General features: G+C 39.4%; 1 protein-coding gene across 2 annotated transcripts; it reads right to left on the bottom strand.

Annotated features, from left to right (window-relative positions):
• On the bottom strand, window positions 1–23,097 carry LOC306887021 (putative nuclear hormone receptor HR38). 2 transcript variants are annotated; one of them, XM_079444480.1, is made up of 9 exons: window positions 22,808–23,096; window positions 19,853–20,005; window positions 18,864–18,945; window positions 15,340–16,172; window positions 9,858–9,987; window positions 8,898–9,061; window positions 8,513–8,709; window positions 4,674–4,852; window positions 1–1,861 (listed from the first exon to the last, which is right to left on the bottom strand). In XM_079444480.1, exons 3-9 carry the CDS (start codon window positions 18,925–18,927, stop codon window positions 1,590–1,592), a joined length of 1,839 nt encoding a protein of 612 aa, XP_079300606.1. In that variant the 5' UTR covers window positions 18,928–18,945; window positions 19,853–20,005; window positions 22,808–23,096; the 3' UTR covers window positions 1–1,589. The 2 variants fall into 2 exon arrangements, with proteins under 2 accessions (XP_079300606.1, XP_079300607.1); XM_079444481.1 differs by lacking the exon at window positions 18,864–18,945 and having other exon boundaries at window positions 22,808–23,097.
• Window positions 23,098–24,330: the final 1,233 nt, after the last annotated feature.

Raw genomic sequence — 24,330 nt, 5'->3', positions numbered from 1 at the left:
ATCAGAAGGGTTTTTTATGATTTCAAAGTGCTGAACAGAGCCTCCAGTGAACCAAAGAGAGAACAAAACTAAAACCAAAAGAGACATTGAAAAACAAGTTTTTTTTTTTTTTTCATGTTTCTTCTCCAAAAAACAATGCACAACTTGTACCACAAGATTTGAAAAAGCTATCAGATAAAAACACTTCAAAATATTAGTTTTGTATTGTGTATATATATATTTATATAATTTGTACTTTCTCATCTGTTCAAACTGCTGCCGTATGATAAAGTAAGAGAGAACGCCCAGTCAGTAAGTGTGTTCAAGCCCTTGTGGAGCCGGCAGTCTTTGCAAAATAAATACAAGCAGAGGCGAGAAGGAGAAAACCATGCATATAATCCGTTTTTACTTTTTTGTACATATAAAAGACATTTTTGCAACAATGTCCTCCATATTAATAAATGGCGTAGACAGTATAAACATACAAAAATGAGCATGAACGTGGAATGTTTCATTCCTTCCATCCTCTCTCTGCACCTGCGTCTCACCTGCCTTCTCTTAACCTCCTGTTAAACCTCCTGTTTCTTTAAGTGCTCAAAGCCCAATTCTACTCTTTTTAGTCTGTTACCCTACCGCTAAAATCCCTTGGTTTTTATTAATAATAATAATAATAATAAAATCTACAGAAATTTCAAGTCTGTGGAACTTTGTCGTTAAAAGTTAGTGCGCAGACTGGGCTAAATCATCTCAATTGAAACCGTTACCTTACAAGGCGAGTCTTAGTATTAAAATAATTTAGAGTTTGAAATAGGACTGGGACAAACACACACACACACACACACACATACACACACACACACACACACACACACACACACACTCGTTCTCTCCTCTCTCTCTTCGTTTACAATAGCACTTAGTAAATTGCACTTGTTTGCAGGTTTCTGGGGTGTGATCAACTGTGATTCTGGACATTAATGCACTCTGTCGTTCTGTCTGTGTGCCGAAAGCCTCCCTCAGAGACACTCCTACATGTTTTCACACACACATCCACTTCGTTTCTGCCAACGACAGTTGATATGTCATAATCTGGCATCTGAAGCTGGCGTTTTGGATCCATGCGTATGTGTGAAAGGACAGTTCGCGTGCATTTGTGTGTTTGTGAGTGTATGTTTGTGATGAACACAACTGCTGTCATCGAGGTGGATTATGGTGGAACTTTTGGACTGCCTGCAAAGGAGCCATTAAGTGTGCGTCTCACACACACGCACACACATACACACATTCTCGCACGGTAATACTTCTCCTGACATGGCGCGCTGAGCTATAGGCATGGCGCTCGTTCCCAGGGTGCGGTACGTCAGATACGCTCAAACCCTGCCTCGTATCTACACTATCAGGCGCAGAGCAGGGATTAAAAGCGCTTATATGATTGGTTTCTCCTCAGACACGTTTGATTCCTGTGAGGATTTGGGGACTCATGGGAAATCGAGTTCAGTGTCACTGTTAGCTACTGGCTCTGTCCCTCCCAGGGTGAGTTTATAGCCGCTGTGGGCGTGTCTGAGTGAGCTTGTGGGCGTGTCAGTGGTGTGCAAAAAGGGGCGTGGTCATCAATAGGGCAAGGTGTCCAGAAACCTATCGATGAGTGGCGGGGGTGGGACCAGGTCCTCGAGCTTCAGGTAGAAGATCCTCTGTAAGCCTTGCGTACGCTGAGTTCGAAGCTCTGGCCTCAAGCCCAGTACAGCTCCCACTGGGGGTGGGGCCTTGCCGGTTGAAGCCACACCTCCTGTGCTGACCGAGCTCAGGTGATCTCGTAGGCAGCAGATTAGTTTGGATTGCAGTTCCTCCACTTTTTTAGGCTCCTTCAGACCGGGACATTGTTCTGAAACAAGAGGAAAGAGTCTGAGTGCTTTTGTTTAAGCTAAATATTGGTTAAAATGTCACTACAACTGTACAACTCGCACCACTGAAACACCCCATACACACATCACTTTAACAGTAACAATATCTGCAATTGGTTGGGAATCAAGAATCACTTTTTATTCACACTGAAACCGGTTCCATTTTTGAAAAAGTAATGAAACCAAATCATTTTCATGATATTTGAATGCTGATGGATCACTTAACATATAGGAACAGATTTACTAAACAGGGCAAATTATCATTAAAGTGAAATTCCATAAAAGCACTGATGGGAGTGGAAAATTCTGTGGGTGATTTATGGACAAGGTGCACATTAAAGAACACAGACGCAACATATCATTTCCATAATGACCAACGCAATCTACCAAGAGCAACGCAAATTATCACCTGCTTTAAGACATGCTTTTTTTGGGCCATTAAATAATGCTGCAAATACCAATGAATTGATGAGTGCAAATCTTTGCGAATCACATTGCATGATTCATTTAAATACTCTCCTTCCATTAATTTACCGATGATTTACCAAAAGGGAAACTCCTACATATTCAATAAGGTGAGTCACAAAAATAACTGTCTACACCTTTTCAGTGCTAATTTCCCACTTTATGTCTTGAGTAAATCCTGACAATAGTTTTTTTTAACGTTAAATGAGGGTCTGTGCTGGCGCAAACTGACAGTAAATCTGGCCCATAGAGTGCCCAGTGCTGTTTAAGTTTGTGAACAAATGATTCTTGTGAACCAGTTATACACACACACACACACACACACACAAACACACATATATATATATATATATATATATATATATATATATATATATATATATATATATACACACACACATATATGATAACATTAAATAAATATGAATATAATATAATACAATACATTACATAATTATATTAAGTTAATAATAATAATAATATTACATATTATTGAACGCTATTTTTTTTTTATAATTCTCATCCTCAATCAGCAGTCTAGTGTCTTTGTATTGCACTTTAAACAACTATATGAGTGTGTAAGTGCCCACAGTATGGTAGAACAGCCATGGATGCAGAAGTGCAAAGGGATGCTGGCTTGCTTTGGATATATCTGTGTTTGTGTGTTCCAAATCTATGTGTCTAGAGCAGCTCCATTGTCACTTCATTCAGCCTACGTCCTCTCTCACTCTCACTGTTTTTTTCCCCTTGCTCTCTCTGTGTCTCTCCCTCTCTCCTGGGGGATGATCGATGGAGCTCTTTCACCGCAGACACTTTTAGAGGGTCGATAGACTGAGTGGAGGAGTGGAGAGAGGGAGAGAGAGAGAGAGCTAGAGAGAGAAGAGAGGTAGGGACCCGAGCTCTGCTGAGTAGCGCTCAATTCCTCTACAGAGTTAAGTGCTGCTCCATGGGGGCTACCAAACACACACATGTATGCACACACACACATATCTACACACAACACTGTAGATTGTGGCTGAAAAAAGAGAGGTAACGATTGGGTTGAATGGGCGACTGAGTAAATTGATTGACAGCTATATCTCTCTCTGTTTTTATTCACACTTGCTGTCTTTAAAGTTAGCATAAGATTAAAATTGTTCCTATCTTTTTAAAAAAACATTAACATTAACATGTTTCTATTTAAAACTGAAAAAATATGGATATCACATATAACTTTTTTTTTTTTTTGCTAATAAATCAACATAAAAACAGCAGCATGTGGTTTTTTCGTCTATGAGCAAATTATTCACATGGCTTGTTGAATTAAATTTATGCAAAAATCTGAATATTGCAACATTTTTGTGAATAAAGCAGTGTTTTTATCCAATCTGATATTTTTCTGTAAGTCTAAGTCACATGACTTATTGAATTTAATTTACGCAAACAATCTGAATATGGTCTGTGCTGATTGCCTCTTGGATATATAGCACACTTGCACTACGGGCGTCCCGAGTTCGAAACCTTTCCCGATCCCAATCCTGCCCCCCTCTCTCTCTTCCACTTTACTTGCTGTCAGCTCTGATCTGTCCTATCATAATAAAGGCAAAAATGCCCCAAAAAAATAAAAATCTGAATTTTTGCAAATAAAGCAGTGTTTCCATCCATGTGATATTTTCTTCTACATGTGAATTATTCAGTCACATGACATTTGAGGACGTTTTTGAAATTCATCTAAATTTATTCAATAATATTGTTTCCATCATAATTTATGCGCATCCACCTCAAGTTAGAGTAAAAGTTTTTGTATGCGCATTTTTGAAATTTTATTTGCATCTCTGTTTCCATCCAGCATTATTTTAGGCAATATTCCAAAATACTTTGATAGAAATCCAGCTGTCTTTATTCTTCTAATGCTTGCCAGAATGTACCCGTGTTTCTGTGTGTGTGTCTGTATATAGGTCGACCTGCTGTTTAGCCTCCGTGTTAATAATGCATGGTAAGACTCGAGCACCTGCTGACCCAAACACACAAACACACACACACTGTCCTACTTTGTCAACCGATAATCAACTATCTCCACCTGCACTCAAAGACGAGATGCACACAAACCTCACACCATCTCTGTGTCTCTGCTGTGTGTGTGTGTGTGTATGTGTGATTAATGGGGATTATTTCTGCTGTCCAGGTAAACCTAATCTCTGTCAGCACCTGCCCCACACCTGTGATCACTATGACGACCGCTAGCAGCGGGACAAAAGGGGTGTAAATACACAAATACAAGAAAGACAACAGGAAGAGACAAGTGTGTGAAATGCATAGAAAGAGTGTTTTTCAGAGGTTGTGCCTTACCTGTGAGCAGCACTAGGGCGCACAAGCAGGAGAACGCAGGCATGTCAAGGTTGAGACTCTGCAGGTGAGTGCTGAAGTCTCGGATGGAGTCCAGCCACTCGCCGAAGCCGCGCAGGCACTGCTGCCGATGAAGGACCAGGCCTGTGCAAAACACGAACTTCTCATCCGCCAGCAAAGACCTGAGCAATAGAGAGGGAGAAGAGGTTTAGATGAAGAACTGTTGTTATTTATACTGCTTCAAGGTGCCGTTTGAAGCCACGAGTTCAGTTGCAGCCTTTCATCTTTTAATTAATCGCCGTTCTTCTGGTTCCCTTCAGAACAGGTACCTGTTTCAATTTAGCAAGCCTCTAATTCTGCACGTAGCCACACATGCTATCAGAAAGCACACGCAGTCACTGCTGTGACAAACACACACACACACGCTGATTATCACCTCTCTCTGATTCATGTAATGACGATCTGCCCTTGGATTGGCTGCCGAATCTGTGTTTAAGGCATACTGCACGGAAACAATTACCATAGCGACAAATGAAAGCCAGTACAGGGAAGAGCACATCAAAGATAGGAATGGACCTAATTACGCCAAGCTTTCCCAATTAAAGCTTTTAAAACATTCCTGAGATTATACTCTTTCTTTCTTTCTTTCTCAGCTCTGTCCTTTCAGGGTAGGAGGGTTCTGGGTCAAAGCAGTAAAGTTGTATCTTCACGTATTCTCACGAAAATCGTTTGTGTGTAATTGCAGCGAAACACCCAAACACTCACTCTCCACTCGTCCATCTTCTCAATCCATTCATCCTCTCTCTTTTAGTCTGTCTTTAGCCCTTCGCTCTCAACCCTGCAATTTAGGAAGAAAACCTTCCTCTCGTTTTTCCCGTAGAGTGCTGGCTTCTGCTGCGTGAACTGTTCTTCATTAGTCTGCACGAAAACACACACTCGTATAGACGAGGAGTAATGGAAAGGGAATGAAGGGAAAACGGCGAGGAGGAATATTCGAGAGTCATCTTCTGAGCTGTTTTTGAAGCCCAGAGGGGTAAATAATCCAAATGTGTGCTTCATTAATGCGAGCTAATGATTTTACGCCACTACATATGAATGCATATATACAGAATCCACAGACACGGGACTGGTGATGTTATATTGGAAAGTGAGCATCATTTTGCCCTATTCACTCCAGGAGAGCACTTGAAGTGAGTACTATGAAGGGCGCAGGGCTCTTGTATGTGGGCGTCTGGAACACCCTACATGAAGACGTACATGACTGTTATTTTATGCTAACATCATGTTTATGCTAACAACTAATAAAAGAAGAGTTCATGCTAAATGTATTTTTAATTCATTTATTCATTGTTTGTTTATTATTGATAGGAATATTAGTTTTGACAATTTGAGGGTGAACAAATGATATAATTTTATTTTTGGGTGGACTATCCCTTTACGATTTTTGTAGCAAATAAAATATATGAATAAAATCTAAATGTTTTCGACATTAATGAAGATTTCTGAAGGATCATGTGACACTGAAGTCTGGAGTAATGGTTGCTGAAAATTCAGCTTTGCCATCACAGAATTTTTTTTTTTTTAAATATAATAAAATGGAAAACAGTTATTTTAAATTGTAATAATATTTCACAATATTCTACTGTATTTTTTATCAAATAAATGCAGCCTTGGTGAGCATAAGACTGAAATTTTGAACTGTAATGTAGCTCTAGGGAATACATTAGAAGTGAGGGTTTCATTTCACGTATTAAAACGAATCATGAGGATGCACCACCCTGCATAACATGATCATAAACGGTGAAATTACTTCCTTACATATATCCTTCACTAACAGCCATGTGGAAGGGCCCTTCATGAAGGGTTCAAAAATGGCATTTGCAATCAGTCCATTATCTACCGCTGCCACAGAGAAGGAGGAAAAACAGGAAAAGAGTGAACACCGAATGAAAGAAAGCTCCTCATTATTACAGAACAAAATTAACAACAGCACCCTTGAGGAGGGAAACGCACACATTCCTTTTAAATTTGAGTGAGTTGGTCTCTTTGCGTCCATTCATTCATTAACCTCAGTGTGGCCGCATGGGGTAAGAATATGTGCATGTGTGAGCCACATCAGATACCATTCTCTGGTGTGGTTTTGAGTCTATTTTCAAAATATGTGAGAACTGTGAATGTTTGTGAGCGGAAAATGTGCAAGTTTGCCCGTATTGTGAAGTCTCCACATATTCTGAACGCATATCTTGTGAGTTTTCGAGTGTCCGTGACGTAAGCCCGGATGAATCCCCCCACTTAAATGAGTCAGAACCCAAGTCTGCAGCTCCCTACTGAGGCTGTGACGCCACCACCCACTGCCCTCCCTCCCCGCACCTGCTCCTACACCACCAGAGAGGGAGAGAGAAACACAGAAAGAGCACCAGAGTTAAACAGGGAGCAGCTGAGCTGAGACAAAAATCCACTTCCTGTTAAAGCAACATCAGAATGTCACTGAGTCACTGAGACACATCCACACACGCATGCTTCTACTTAAAGTCAAGAAACAACAGGTTACTTCTAGTCTGGATGCAAACTGTTCCGGCCTTCATGAGTAAAACAGAAATGAAACATAATATGGTGAATGTAATATATAAATGATCATCAAAATAGAGCTGTTTCTGCCACTCATAATGTCTTGGGAGGGGGAGGTGGTTAGGCCGGGCTGTTAACCAATAAACTTAAGTGAATTCCACAGAATCTTCCACACAGTGTCCATAGTAACCTTACAGTGCTGAATAGAGGGCGAGAACACACACACACATTCGTTGTTGTATAGGAAGTCACAATGTAACTAGCAGCGACTGCAGCATATTGCACAATATAAATCATGACTCTGCCTGTGAATGACTTCTTTCACAGTCAAAATGATACTTTACACCTTACTAATTTTTAAACCAGAAAGAAAATCCTAAGAGACATCAATAATAGCAAATCATAGAAACATCTGACAGTTACTATGAGATATTATAAATGTAAAGTCAGAGTGTAATTGCTATAACTACCGTTTCCTCCCACAGCTGTAGCCATTCAGATGAGAGCTGAAAATGTCTAATTAGGATATTATTACAGGCTCTATTCTCTGTATTGTATTTCATACAAAGTATTTGATTGGGGGGCAAATATTAATGATATATTACTGGAAATATTTTATTAAGCAACATTGTGAATATTGTGAAGATTTTGATGCACTGTTTGTCTCTGATTAAACTTTGGTAGCAAAAAAGGGATTAGAGTTGAGTTTGATTCATTCCTGTGAATCACTTCAAACTGTTTGTTTCAACAAATTGATTCATAACCCTGATTCAGTGATTCACTTGTATCATCAGAAATGTTCAATGAAGTCTCCATGTGGCAGTTTTATATATTAAAATGTTTAAATATTAAATGTCTAATAAAATTTCTAATAAAATTAGAATGACATTGAATATCATTCTTTCTTGTGTTCATCTAGCAAAAAATAATGAAGAAATTTTTGACTAGATTTCTGTTGCATTTTACATTAAACATTTTTAAAAGCTTGGCTCTTGGCTACAGTGATTGTTCTTCTGTTCTTCTGATTAAAAAAATATATATTTTGGGAAAATAAATGTAATAATAAATAATATAAATATTGGGAACAATTATATTGCTGTTATACATAGATTATATTATACATTATATTATACATTATTATTATACATATTTTTTGCTATAATGCCCAGCTCTATTATTATGGATGTTTTAGTGTGTGCTGAAGATGGTGTATTTTTCAATGTTTTCAGTGCCCTAAAGTCTGAAATGTGAGATCTGTGTGTGCCTGCATGTACCTGTTGGCGAGGCGAAGCACGAAAAGCTCAAGGAAGGCAGAGTCAATGAGCAGGTTCTGGTCATCAGGGTGAAGCTCAGAGAATCCAGGCAGCCGTTCCGCCCAGCAACGTGTCACCTCCATGGAGCCGGTTAGCACTCTATAGAACATCTGGATCTGCTGAGACTCAGATAGCCCCACTGGCTCCACCGCACTGAACTACAGGAAGAGAGAGAGATGAGTATGCCACACAAATCAATAAAATAAAATAAATGTGAATGGTTATATTGTTGTTTTGAAGATAAAACTGTTTTTGTTTTGTAATTTAATAATTTTTGTATCAAATGGTAAAATAATTATTTCTGCCAATTAGACAAGATTCATAAAGGATCTCTCCACTTAGATACCTGACTGTAGTCTAGTTCTCGTGGTGTAGACTGGGAATAGGCCCGCACTACTGCATTCAGCAGGCTGAGGGGAGGTGATGGGGGTGAGGGTTCTGGCTGCAGGGGACTCTTTGGTTTAGACGGTAAGCGACCTCTCCTCCCTTTCAGGTTGTCTGTGCGCACCACTGTGTCAAACAAACAAACAAACAAACAAACAAACAAACATATTTTAGAAAATGCATGAGTCCTCCACAAGCTGAGTATTTGAGCATCTGTGAGCAATGATGTGTTGATAAATTATACTTCATATTCATTATACCAGTCCCTGGGAAGTCAAAAGTATTTTGCATGTTTGTTTTGTAGTTTTAAATAAAAGTTTCAGAAGTTTCTGTCCATCTATGCCACGCAACAATGCTGGACTGGCCATTAGGGGGCAGCTGAAATCTGCACAATTGCAAGTCTCGGAAGGAATGGGTGAGTGAAGGTGAGATATAATAAGAACAATGTCTGTCTGTCCCAATCTCCGGCCGAGATGGATAAGATGATCAGAGGTGTGATCTTTTTAAATCACATAGTATTCATGCTTAAATTCTACAAGAATTAAATGTCCCCATGAACACATGTGCCTGTCCTGTGTGTTGTGTTATTACCGGTTCTAAAGCTGCTGATAGGCTGTGATTACAGAGGCGAAGTACTGCCGGTAAACACCTCCATTATAGTTTAATTCATGCATTCATACTAACCAACCAAACCAGCTACGCGCCAAATCTGAATTAATCCACGACGCTTCTTGAGCGTAGTGTGTGCATCTGTGGGTTTTAAGTCATTAAGATAAAGAGTGTCTATCTCCTTTGCATCAGTCTCTAACCAGAGGTCCAGCCGAGGTCATATGCACCAGGGCCTATTGTGTGATAATTGCTTTGAGTGGCTAGGCCAGACATATTATAGGTGTGTGTGTGAGTGTATGAGTGTGTTTGATACCTTCTTTCACCATGCCTACACTGAGACACTTCTGGAAGCGGCAGTACTGGCAGCGATTTCTTCTCCTTTTGTCCACAGGGCAGTTTTTACTGGCCAAACACACGTACTTTGCATTCTTCTGCACCGTCCTCTGCAGCCACCAACAATAAAAAGAGAAAAGGGAGAGAGAAGAAAAACAATAAGCTAACAGGTATAAACATATTATTTATTTAATTTGATCCTGTTTTTGGCTAAGAATTAAAAAGGAAGCTTGCAGGTCAGATTTTAATTACAATGTGAAAAAGCTCCGGCTCCATCAGGATAATTAGATAAAATTAATTTCCCAACATGCCTTGCCTGCAGGAGGGACAATTTTATTAGCGCAAGCTACTGACAATGAAGATCAGTGCAAAGCGTGCTGAGGCCGCTCCTGTGAGACATCCCGCGCCACATGATAAAATTGTTTGTGAAACTCGCGGGTCAGCTCACGGCACCTCAGGGTTTTGGCGGATCGTGCCTCTGCAATAACACCCCCTGGAGTTGTTTTCTCCTCGGCTGGATATGCGCGATTATTGCTGACCTTATTAAAATGAAATAAAAACGACCTGCAAGTACCCACGCTGTTAAAAACCGTAGAAAAGACGGAAAGGCTTGACAACGCTAAGGTTCAGGCATCAAGTGCACGTGCTAACGGTAAGTCAAAAGATTAAGGACTTGCGTGAGACTGGTAAGTTCTGTGATTAAGGAAATATCCAAAACAAACAAAAACAATGCTTTAACAAGCTACAAATGCGGTCAATTTAATAGCAACTAAAACGTACATCAACAATGTTGGTTTCATTGTGCAGTTATTAAATTAGGAAAGCTGCTAGTTTTTAAAATGAATAATAAAAAATAAAAAAGCAGGGAAGCATGATAGTTACTAGGTATGACTTTATCATTATCTTTCATACATATTTTTAAAGTTTAATGCTGCCTTTGTATGTCAAGTGGCTAGCAGCTAATGGCTAATGGTTTACCCTGATTCTGATTACCCTTTTTTGTCATTTTTTTAGTTTATCTAACTTTTATTTTTGGTTGGTATTAAAACACTTTAAGTAAAACTTTAATGTAAAAAATCATAATACACACAGCTGTTTCCAACAAGTGTAAATAAAAATCAATCAAAACACCTGCTTTTCCCAGGAAGCTAAAACAAGTTAAAGGGTTTCCCAGGAAGTTAAAACACCCACCCACACACACATTATCCATGTGATTTGCACGGTTTCTCATATTTCACTTAAATTGAACATAAAACTAGCACAGCGGCCACAGTAGAGTGGACTAATCTCCCAGTGGGCACACAAATGCACTTGTTAGCTAGGGGAGTCTACTCAGTTACAGCTACATTCACACTGATTCAGTATGACTTGATTAAAATACAACCTGTGGAGCACATCATCTCGAAAACACCCTGGGCTTAGTCGGAAAAAACGCACCCACCTCGCCGTTTCCCCCTGCACCACATGCACAAGTTATCTGAGTGCAACTCCATTCTATAGGCTACTTTATAGCCGGTTCAGACTGTGACAGATTCTGTCTGTTGGCCACAGTCATTGTACAGTCCACAAAACAGAGGTTTTATTGTTGCAGGAGCTCGCTAGATGAATAGACATCTCGTGATGTTCATAAAATAAGATAAACAGCTGTACATATGATGGCCATTAAGGAACTGAAACAGTTTCTGTGTATGTATGTGCATGTGTATTTGTGTTTATTTATGCTTTAAACGATGTCACAGTACAAAACTGTCACGGTTACAACAGTTTCCTGACTTTTCTTAAAACGAAAAAGGACATCTTAGGTTATATTGTAACTTTTATGAATATGTCTATCAATTTCTGCCCACAAACAAATGGCAAAAAATCAAACACTACACTCTCTGAATGGATTTTTACAGCAATGCCATAGAAGAACCATTTAATGTAAAGAACATTTTAATAATAAAAAGAACCATTTTTCACTATAAACAACCTTTTGTGCATTAAAAAGGTTCCATGCATGTTAAAGGTTCTTCATTGAACTATTGATGTCAATAAAGAACCTTTATTTTGAAGAGCGTATGACAAAAACTACAACCTACTATTATTGTCTAACTACCATAATTCTCTCATGCAAACACACAAATATACAAACGCACACACACAGAGTTGCGGTCCAGTGTACAGCAGGGTCCGTAGGGTCAGTAAAGACAAGCAGTTGTGGATTCATGACATGTAACGTGCTAATGGCCCTGTCGCACATTAAAACCCCTTAGGGAACCTATATCCCCCTCTCCTCGTCCTCTCCTCCCCTAATCAGAGATGATCAGACTATCTTCTCTCACCCTTTCCTCTGGGTGTGTAATTAGACGTGTGTGTATGGCTGTTCAATAGGAGAGGTGGAACTTGGTCACCATTAATTGGTTAAGTGTGTGTATGTATGCATGTATTGCGCACTTAGACTGTATTATAAGACAACTATGTCTGTGAATGAAGCACATTTTAGTGTGTTTATTATTCAACACTCTGTAAATGCCATAATGCTGGCACAAAAGCACATTTATCTTTGTTGCAACTGATTTAATCAGCGTAAGCTAAAGGAAAGTACTGGAGATGAGTTTGAATTCAGTTAAGAGCTGTTAAACTTTTATTCCAGTGGAGTGGGTTGAATGTGGAGGTTTTGTGAATGAGCGAGCCTGTCTTGACCCTCCATTAGGTAAATATTCAGAATAAATATTCTCACTCGGAGCATGTTATGAGTCACAGAGCAAATTACAAACCAAATAAATGGTGTGAAAATAAGCGGTGTGAGCGAATGAGCAAGACAGAGAATAGATTTTGTGTGCTGAAATTGGCCAGTTATTTACTATTTTTCATTGTGAAACAGCACAACGGTTTGTATTCAGATGTAAAACACAACCATAAGTGAAATGATTTAGTGCCTGTTAATGAAAGTAAAGCTAAAGCCGGAGGGAAAATCTGAATAATTTTGGTGGATAAATGCATGCACACGCCATTAAAAATTTATTTTAAAAACTAATGTACTAAGAATCAATGTGCATAAATATCACAATAAACCCTATTGTATAAAAACATTTATTAGAAATTAAAAAATAGCTTTAGCGGTCTGACAAAGTATATACACTGCCACACAATACACTGTCTTGCATTAAAATTCACCTGCTAATATTTATATTGGGAGTTAATGAGTTGCCTGAGATAATTAAATGGTGAGTGTGTTTTGTGAGTTGGGGCGAGTACGAGTGTGTGTATGCATAAAAATAAGTATGCTGATCATATAAGACTTGCCAGTGTGTATATGTCATTGTTTGTGGATGTCATTTGTGTGTGTGCATGTGTGCCAGCATTGCAGTAATGGCTACAAAGCCTCAGGCTTACCAACCCCTGCTTTTATTAATTACTAAATAAAAACTAATTGTGAAACTAATTGAAAAGAGGCATAATTTATTTCTGCACCAGACCACAGGCCATTTCCAATTATTTCAGCTCTGCCACTCCCGCTCATTCACTTTCATTGTCAGTCTTTCAGCACAGTTTCTGTATATTTTAAGTCTTCTCGCTGTTTCTGTAATATTCAGCTGAGCAAATTCAAATGTACATTTATTCCAAAATGTAAAATAAATGCCATATATATGTTAAATTCATTGTTAGTGTTAAATGAAATCCTTATACACTACAAACTCTCCTCAGTCTGCGTTTGTTTGTGTTTGTGTGTGTGTGTGTGTGTGTGTGTTTCTGGCTACAGCTCCAAGCTGCTGTATTTTAAGTGCGCGCCGCTGTCACACCTCTCACTGGTCACCGAGGGAAACGACCCTCACAGACGCCGTGGCAACCGCCGCTCAGACGATTTGTGAGAGCACTCAGTCGTGCACACACACATTCACACTCAGTACACACAAGCCAATACTTTCATGAAAAGGCTGAGCAAACCTGTTACAGTTGCACATCTGAAACTGAAACTAAACATTCTTTCAGTTTTTGTGCACAAATTATTTTCTATACAGCCTCAAATGGTCATATACACTGTATCCCAACCCCCTCTTCAAATGAACAACAAAAACACACACAGCTCACTGAAGAATTGCTATTCACACGGTGGGCTTTAACCTTGGTTTAAACGCCCGCGGACTCAGAGTGCGTTACAATGGTTGGTTAACCCTGAGCCTCACACTCAGAGAATGAGGTGCGGTCGGTGTAGAGCAGCGTGAGGCTCTTCAGCCAAGAGCTCTTTTCAAAGCAAGAACAAAACTAATGACCACTAATGAATACACAATTAACAAACACTACCCAGGCCACACTGCTACATAAGAGACAAAAAAAAAAAACACTGACCGACACACTGTACAATAAAGCGTAAGTACAATCCTCTTACACTCCATTTAATGACAGACACACTCAGATACACAATGAGACATGCTATTCAAATTAAGCACACACTGAGGAACACATATCAATCAACACAAACTGCAAACTCCCACGTCAGCCTCTACAATACTACAATTATTTGCAATAGTATGAATAAATGTAAAGCATTAAGGGAAATAATGAGAGACTACCTCCAGCAAGAACTTCCAGTCAGATTTAGTTAACCTCAGCTTTAGTTCTTTCAATAGTTCAGTTTATTGAAAGAGTATTTTAAAGAGATAGCTCAACCAAAGAAGATATTGTGAAACTCTTTTTATTCATACAGTGAAAGTCAATGTGGTCTAAAACAGTGGTTCTTAACTTGGGACAGAGGCCGACTGGGGTCTTCAATAAACTTCCAAAGTGGTTGCAGGATGACTTAAAAGTATTTAAATCAATAAATTATTATTTATATTAAAATAATCGAAGTCTAATTAACATCAGATGAAATATGGATGTAAACCGAACACTCAGTTTAAAAAAAAAGAATCTTGGTTAAAGTAATTTATCAATACTTTCAATTGCTGTTAATAAAACAAGGTTAAAAACAAGCAGCTTTGTCATCATTACAGCAGAAATATAGAAAATATCTTAGAACCACTGGTCTGAAACAACATCGGACCCCACTAAATGTTATTGTATGGACAAAAAAATATTAAAACATTTTTCAAAATATCTTCTTTTGTGATCCACAGTAGGAAGTCATACAGGTTTGTGACAACATGAAGGTGAGAAAATTCGAATATTCTTTTTTTGTTGTTGGTGAACTACCTCTTTAAAGGCCCAAGTACACGTGCGTCAGAAGTGTGCAGTGGAATCTTATAGTTTAAGATATTAAGTAAAAGCTCCTTGCATATGATCCTCCTATTTACATTAAACAGAACGTCTTGTACGATTCTTTCAGTGAACGTGTGTGTCAATAAGGATTATTATGCATTTGCAATGGCACACTCATGTAAATAGCAGTGACAGTGATGGAACTTGGGTGTGTCTGTATTCAATCAGATTGAGAGTTATTATAAGAAAGAGAAAGTGGTGCTGGGATGCTGAATTCTTACCTTAAAGAAGCCCTTGCAGCCCTCACAGGTGCGCACACCGTAGTGCTGACAGGCTGCATTGTCTCCACATACAGCACAGGTACCCTCTCCGGAGCTGATGCGACTGGGCGGTGATGGCAAACTCTCTCCCAGAAGCGACGGGCACGGGCCCATGCCCAGAGAGCGGAACGCCAGGCCTCCCGGCTTACCCATGTTCAGGGGGTACATGTGTGAGTGCGTATGGGAGTGCACATGCGAGTGTGTGTGTGTGTCCAGGCTGGGTGGCACATGTGAAGATGAGGAAGGAGAGCGTTCAGGGCGCAGCGGAAGGCCAATGGCAGTGTCGTAGCCGCTGGTGGAGGGTGGGGCTGTCTGCTCGTAGAAATGAGGGAAGCGAGGGCTCTTCAATGGGCCTTCAATCAGGCAAGGCTGGGGCACAGGGGGAAGACTGTGTTCATCCCACAAGAAAGAGCTGCTGGGTGGACCGGAGTGAAGCGGCATGGGGGGCGTCGAAGGGGGCGACTGCTTAAAGTACATGGAGCTCCCAGCTATTGCTTCGTCGGATGGTGCCATGGGTGGGTAGGACTCCTCCTCCTTCTTGATGATAGGGCGTTGAGGAGGGAGTTGATACAGACAGGAGGGTTTCGGCTCAAAACCACCCTCCACGAACACATTAAAACTGGGTAGAGAAGTGGTGGCAGCCGCCACCGAGATCTCCCCCCCACCGAGCTCACACTTTGAGTAGTCTGTGGCCATGAGGTCAGCACTGTAGTCACCATGGTAACCAAAGGACTGGGTGGAGTAGCTGGACCCATGAGGTGCAGGGCCGTACTGGGCCTGAACACAGGGCATGTCTATAGAGATGGGGAGAGAGGGAGAGGAAAACAAGAGAGACTTATCATATTGCCTTTTGGCTGAATTTTGCCTTCAGGTGTACAGAGGATGAGATGTCAACCATGGCATTTCAGTACCGTTTCGTTAGTACCAAGTTAGTAGATAAACCATTCACCTGGAAACATGGGTTAGGCCGTGAGCCGGTGGGCACACATGCAAAAATTAAATAAATAAATCAATAATGCACGCCTCATTCCTGGCTTGGATTCTCACATCTGAATTAAAGCAAATTCTGTCATCATTTAGGACTACTCAAAGTTATTTTAGTGCATCATTTTTTTAAACATACAATGAAAGTGAGTGAGGCTGACATCCCCACTGAAGAAATAAATTCCTATGAGAGTGAGTAAATGATGACTGAATGCTCATTTCTGAATCTAAATGATTAAACAGTTTTAGTTTTCTTTCTGGATTTGAATTCCATGCCACTCTTGTGAGCAAACACCATCCAACCAATCTAGCACACATACCTACGCTTGACTCATAAATCATTCTTTGATTATCCGTCATCAGTTATTATATTTCATAATTATAAATATGCATAGATGTAAACATGCACGGAGAAAGATGAGTTTAGTCGCTTATTTTCAAAACATAACGCTTAAAAGTTTTAACCAAAACGCTTTTACATAAATATTCATGATGGTTTTTAACTCTATTAATTTAATGTGCACCATGCACCTGTTGAAATAAAATGATGGTATTAAAAGCCACGAGGAACTCCCTTGTTATTCGTAGTAGTCTGTATCTTGAGCCAGCTCTGCGCTCCAGGAAAACCATATTGCCAGCGCGCATTTCCAGAGTTATATAACCTGCAACTGTGCGTCTTGACACAGCTGTTTAAGTGCATCTGTGCAGAGCTACCTGAGTCCGAGAGGAGATGTGTGCGTGTCCTTTGTTTGCTTATTTTCCCTAGGTGGGGAAGTGTACACAGACCCGATGTCGGATTGACGCTGTCGTGTGGTGACTTCGTAATCCTTGTGCCTCCAACACGTCATGTATGTTTAGTCAAATCAAGAGGCTTATCAATTATGAACGCCTCTTTACCTGTGATGACTCGGGCCGGTGCGCGCGCGTTCCGTTTCCTACGCACATCGCTGGCTATGCATACAAACGCATATTGTGGCATACAGCATCACGGATAACAGTGAGTTTAATGTCAGTAGACATTTCTATCACAACAGTGGATTCACAGGATAATGCACATGAGCAGATAGGGGCATACTTTAAGTAAACTATTTTTTTCCAATTCAACTTTCCTTTCAAAATTGATTGAAGTTTTGGTTACTTTTATTTAAAACAACTGTAAACTTCCTTGTTGTCCAGCTTACTTTATTAATTCAAGTAATAAAAGTTCATGTTGCTATATTTTCTCCATGCAGCCCAATTTTAAATTTGTATGAACCTGTAAACCAAACTGGGCGTCAAGAGAAAGTAGGCCTAGGCTAATCTTTTACAAAAAAAGAAAAAGTAAAAAGGTTCTATATTGTACATATTACAGTGTACTAATTTTAAACGGCTTTCAGGGGTGTAAAAGTAAAATTAATTTCTGTCACATTTAAGCTGGGCTGTTCTCGCGCGACCCAATTACTGTTTTAGCGCCCCTAGCGCATATAGCTAGCCATCAACTATATTAAAGACGTTTTAAACAAGAATGATTTTTATGACATATTTTAAATGTGTAACTCTATAAATCTAAAATAAACCTGATAAATATTTCCAGTGGTTAGCCTACATATGTTTTGTCGATGTAACGTTACCGTCCGCAACAGACAGTAATCTAGTAGCTGTTGCAATGGTTACCTCCTCCTCACGCACAAGCGTATAAATTCGGTGCACTCTGATTAATTTGTAATCTAATAATCTAATTTGTAGATACTGTTTGAAAGCCTATTTTGGTGAAGCCAATATAAAATGTAACAACCTTCTATAAAAAGAAAACAACCTTTAGGCTAGTTCTAACGTTAAATTTACTTGGGAGGTAACTTTATATACACTTTCTTTTTTTTTCTTTTTTGGCTTTTGGTTTTTTGGTTCATAAACTAGGCTATGTCATTCTAATTCCAAACTTGCAATATTTTTTAACGATTTGTAAAACTTTTTTTTTTTTTTTTTTTTTTTTTACTTAAAATCACTTAATAAAAATCTATCAGCGATAAAGGCACAGATATGTTGATAAACTTGCTTTTGTGTAGTTTTGGAATTTGAAGACCGCACAAAATATGGCATTTAGCTATCCAATCAAAGTTTTGGTTTCTTTTTGACACTTAAGGCCAGCTCAAATTATGTAAGACTAGACAAATCCTTATAGAAAAAAGCAGGACTTGACTTTCTGTCTGACTCCGTATCTCTCGTGTGCATCCGTTTATGGTTTGTTTATGCACGTGCAAACCCCAGTGCACGGCGTTTTTCTACCTCAGCTCCACATTTTACCATGACACGGATAATAAAAATGAAAACGCAGCCAACCTAACGTAAAAAAGTCGAATTATTAAAAAGGTCTAGACCACATAAAGCCATACTGAAACGATGCTTTACAGCTCTAGTGTGTGTGTGTGCGTGTGCGTGCGTGCACCAGACAGAGAGAGCCTCACACAAACACACACTCAGGTTTATAGAAAGCGCTTTAGAGGGATGAAACAGTTGCTAACCTCGAGGTGTGCATTTTAGATGGACAAAATGCAGCTGTTCCAATAACTGTGATCGCTTGTTCATTGTCAGAGTGCCATAGATCTAACAAAAAATAAAATAAATAAATAAAATAAATCAACGACATGAAAAAATAAATAGATGCACATGACACGCTAACCAGTATGAATTTGCTCTTGAAACTAACAAGCATCAGTGGAACACAGGCGGCCCAAATACATTTGCGCAAACTTTCCCTTTCCAAACACTAACAAGACAACAAAGACAGTGTATTCTAACAGCAGCACACGAGGTTGCTCTGACCATGAAGAAGAAAGTATGTTATGATACTATTGGTAGGATGCAAATATAAAATGAATGAGCTATAATATAGATTGCGCTCGTTCCAATTGGAACACAAATGCATGCTTTTTCTGCCATGTAAATGTCAAACCACCACCTGCGAGACTCATGTTTTAAACAGAATTAAATGCAATTTGCTGAGGAGTGCCTTTTTACAACAATGCCTGTAAAAATCTGTTATTATTCCGGTTATTTGCATTTATTTCCGGGACAATTACAAACACAATCAAAACTCTCAGGAAAAAAAAACATATATATATATATTTAGTTTAAACTACACCTATCAAAAATTTCTAGCCATATGAGTAAATAGTTGCTTTAAGTATACAAACCAGAAATTGTGTTTTACTATCGTTTTAAAAGGTACAAAATTTACAACATATCAATGAGATTTCCTGAAATTTCCAAGTATCCAATATTAGACAAACCAAAATGATATAACAGTAAAAGTTCACCGACATAGGGCAATCAAAAAAGCAACAAACATGTATTATCTTACAACCAGTCGGTTTGCGTTTAGTAAACTAGGTATTCTTAAAACTACTAAATTATTATAACTTAATATAAGAGGTTTAAATATGCAATCATACTCATAAAGTACTAAAAGCTCTCCAGAGTCAAGAGAGATTTTTACAGAGACTTGTGGTACCTGATTGGCCTTTTGCTCGCTGAATCGTGGTCGGTTTCTCGGGTGGAGGCTGCACGCGTCTGGGGTTCGGGGCTGCTTCAGCACACGCGGCGGGTGAGGTATCCGGTAGCCGGGACTCAGACCTGGGCTGCAGGCGCTCTTCCGAACCGGTGTCTGGAATCGGGAGCACAGAATGATTTAGTTCACAACGACATAAAGTCACACACACAGACAAGGAACTGGCAAAATAATAGAGACATACTCAGGCTTTTCTGGTAGTGTAAATTATAGGTTAAACATATTGTTAATTATTTGTAGCTACTATACAAGTGTGCAAATAATAAACAAGGGTTAAAGGTTACAAGAGGATTCGGGCTCTACTAAATAAGCAACTAAGATAACCAAGATTTATATATATATATCTAACCCTTTAAACATTTGCATGCAAATAGTAAAGTAGATGCATAAGGTCATACAAATTCGTTTACTGGTATTTTGTATTTCTTAAGTCAGAAAATCACACTAGATATAAGGAAATGTTTAGAGTAGCCTATGCTACTTGTTAAATAGCCTACTATTCACAAATATTGAAATATTACTTGGACAAAAAAGTTGTAGAATCTTTTTTTTTTTTTTTACAGAAATAATAAAAATAAGACTTTGACAAGATACAATTTGTAGCCTTTGGAAACAAACCAACATTAATCAAAAAAGGAAACCCTAAGCAGAAACAGCATAACATTTGTCTAGTATCACACTCGATGGAAAAGCAAATAACAAGTGAAAAAGTGCATTAAAGTCAATAGGTAATATGCATTCTTTAGGCAAAAAAAAATAAAATAAACAAAACTCAGAATCTCACACATATCTACAATACAATGTATAACGGAATAATTCATTTTCCTTCTGTTCCTGTATTCGAGCATGGTGTTAGAACAGTTCTGGGCGTCTAATAAAAGATATTGCCTTGCAGTTTTTTTTGTTCCATGAGCTCATAATAATAACAATCTCAGTGACGGTCGGACAATATTCATCTGGGCACTCACCGAAGTCCGACTATCCCTGTCCTCGGTCAAATAAACCCAAGCGCGCCACCGAGTAGTTTTTAAAAGCGACTAGCGCCCCCTCCCTGACAGAGGCGCGCTCACACAAAGCCAACCCTCGACACTAGGTATTGAGCACTGTCTTTCTCGACCCTCAAACTACTAGAAAAAAATCCCAGAACCTTCATGGCCTGGATATATATAGACTACATACACTAATTTATGATTTAATTGACAGCTGTAATATGGACAACGAAACACAGGCCAGCAAAAAGATAATTGTGAGTGGCCTCATAATTACTCTTTTTTAAATTATTATTTATTTATTTTAATTTTTTTGCTTCACACACATGCTGCAACGAAGCGGCAACGTTCTATGGACTTTATTATGTTTATTTTTTAGTTCAGTCGTTTGTCTTTCTGAGGTTACGTGTGATTTTGACAGAGCGTGTTTCAATGTGTACGCATGGAGCCGCGGGTCCGCTGGTGCCCCGGTAACCTAGAGAACCCCGAGAGAGCACTGAAGCACGCGCTTTGTAGAGGCGCTCCGTTCTGCGTTCAATAAGCGCGCGAGATAGAGGCTTTCCAGCAAACACACAAAGAAAGGGAGAGAGTGGAGATAAAGGGATGGAAAAATACAAGTACAGTAAATTAGCTTGGAGAACGGGATTTGACACCCGATGGGGACAGAGACCTGAGGGAAAGAGACAGGCTCTGTACTCACTGACCCGATCTCGCGTACACTGCAATAAAACTTGAGTATAACAACTCACTCGGACGGTTGCCCTGATCAATATACTGTCGTATCAGACACATATTAAACGCGGTTCTGTCACCACTGTCGCTATTGACACGGCTACTTCCAATGAGATACCTAAATAGGCTGCTATAGTCTATTACAAATCTTTACTTTGTCATTGACGATCATAAAGGTGTGCAGGTCAATAATAATCATGTGCTTTGATTCTTGCTGACCTCAAATTCACACCAAACCATAGCCTAGTGAAAGCAAATACTTTTTAAAGTAGCCTATAACAGAAGTACGTTGCTATTAGATGCATTACTTCATTATCAAGAATGTAAACACCACACAGTTGCTTCCAGTATAGGCTACACAAACACATTGTATGAACTCAGTATTGCTGTTTGTTCAGAAATTAAAGTCTTCTGAAAGCAGGGAAACACTTGCTTCCCTGACGCTATAGCCTAATGATATTTAGCTCCTCATAAGAACACTTGCCAGAACAAGAGTGAGAAAGTGGTAAGTATGAAAATAAAATGTAATTAGTTTGTTAATAGTGACGACATTATGACAGTATGTGTACATTTATATTTGATTACTGTGCAAATGTGCATTAAGTGTATGTACCTTCCGTGGCTTCAAGGCAGAATGAATGAAGCTCGTGTTGTCACCTAACTGAAACGTGGTAAAAGCAATATTGATGTGATTATAGACGAAATAACTGAAAGTATTCTTAACGCAGATACTGCTACAAACGAATAAACAAGTATTCGCACAATATTAAGTCGCGCTTTTGAGAACTCACTCCGTCTACAAGGCGCATCTCACGAGACTCTATACCGGCCGCGCGCGAGCTCACAGCGGATTCACCGGGGTGAGGAAGAGGCATCCCATTTCCATGACAACCTGAGAGAACATTATACGTTTCGCAAATTAAATTCGCATTCAGTCCATCCATCTACAAAGACGTCGCACACAACACAGCTCGTCTGTCTTTACGCGGTGGGGAACGAACATTCAACAGGTCCGGACCAGACGTTCTTTATAATGTAATGCCATGCAGAAATATATGAATGGAGAACGAAGAAAAATGACACAAATGAGACAAAGCATGTTGTCAGTTTTTTACATTTCAATACGCACACTGTGAGCTGTTTCTATAATGCGAATTAAATTAAAATTTCCACTTACTTGATTTCTGTTGAGGTTCCGTCTTTACATATGTTTGTAAAGCCCTAATAATTCCTTGTGCATATCCAACAGAAATTTGTAAAAACTGAAAAAAGTGGTTGAATGAAAGTTTGTTTCAAAGTCGCAAAAGTTGATGGTTTTTCATAAAAAAAAAATATTGTTTGACTTATTTTCCTCTTAGCTAAGAAGAAAAAAGTACTCCGTGGTTCTGTCAGCTCCACTATAAGAGTGTCGGCGGAGAGGATGCGCTGAGCGTAAGTTGCAATGTGCCTTTGTTTATGTGGTGCGCTGAGCGAGAGAAAGTCTAATAGCACATTTATCTGCCCCTGCTTTCTACATAGCGAGCTTGGAATGCGTGACGTCAATGTGACGCCATGGGAGAGGTGACGTCGAGCACTGTAGCTCCCCGGCCTCGCTGGTACAGTATACACATAAACCGTACAGTCCATGCCAGGAGAGAGAGGAGGGTCGATCTTCTGATTCTTTGCCGGAAGCTGTTTGAAATCGCGCGGTAGGCCAAATGTTATGTCGACTACTTGCTGGAGGAAAATTTGGCAATAAATGTTATTCGTGTTAGAGCTAATGAAACTATTTTAAATGGTTTTATTTTATTAGCAGGTGCCAAATTATAAAACAACATAAACAGTATAATTGTTCAGTGCATAATACACACAAGTGTGGTCTCCGTAGTTTTTTTTTTCACTATATGAAATACTCACTGTAAAGCTATTTAGTGGTTATAAACGGTTATTAAAATGTGCAATTTACTACACAAGTTATGGATGAGCGTGTGCGCTTGTGAATTTTTACCTAAAATAAAGACTGCTATGCAAGCTTACACTGAACAGGAGAAAAAACATTTTGTTATTGTCCAAATGACAGTGCTTCAAAGCAAACAAAATATCATAAAATGATCAAATGAAAATTATAAGGCTGCGGAGTTGGTGGATTTAAATCGTCAATGTGCTTCCGCCGTGCACACTAAACAAATTATTATATGTAGCTCGCGTAAAAAAAATATCAACAATAGCCAATCACAAGACGCGTAATTTCTTGGCCACGTTCTAATTCTGGCCAATGATCAGCTCCCGAAGGCGGGGTGAGGGCTTGACGCACTGAGGCGCGTGATTGACGCAAGCGATGTTACTAAATTTAGCAGCGAGCGGTCCGGCGGTGTGAGATAGCAGATCCTTCATTCATTGCGCCGGGGCGGGTCCGTTTATTTTAGACATTTGATTGTGTTGCAGCCAATCCAAATATAGTCGTAGACAGGTATTTTTAGCGGAAGCGTGTCCCCGTTACCTCTTACCAGGGAACAACCTTATGCTATCCCCTACTGTAATGGGAGAAAGTAGAGAACCGGTAACTTAGCCTGTGGTAAATTCGCCCGTTGGCTCAGAATGAAGCTTTTTTCGCAGTTTTCTCCATTTTAACCGTGTTGTTGAACTCGCTTGGCTCCGGAAAAGCAGGATAGTATTAAGTGCGGGCGTCCCGAGGACACTAAACAGGTTTCGGTTGTTGTT

Source organism: Barbus barbus, assembly GCF_936440315.1.
Source record: "Barbus barbus genome assembly, chromosome: 21".
NCBI classification, from domain to species: Eukaryota; Metazoa; Chordata; class Actinopteri; order Cypriniformes; family Cyprinidae; genus Barbus; species Barbus barbus.
Note: the sequence above shows the minus strand (reverse complement) of the source record. Positions and strands in the feature narration are given on the sequence as shown.

Bases quoted from the DNA above. Each gene is read 5' to 3' on its own strand.
- LOC306887021 (XM_079444480.1), bottom strand. From the start codon at position 18,927: ATGAACAAGCGATCACAGTTATTGGAACAGCTGCATTTTGTCCATCTA. The intron at 16,173-18,863 runs GTTAGCAACTGT...CCATCTCTATAG, and splicing joins TCTAAAATGCACACCTCGAG to ACATGCCCTGTGTTCAGGCC. The intron at 4,853-8,512 runs GTACATGCAGGC...TCTATTGCTCAG, and splicing joins GTGCTTCGCCTCGCCAACAG to GTCTTTGCTGGCGGATGAGA.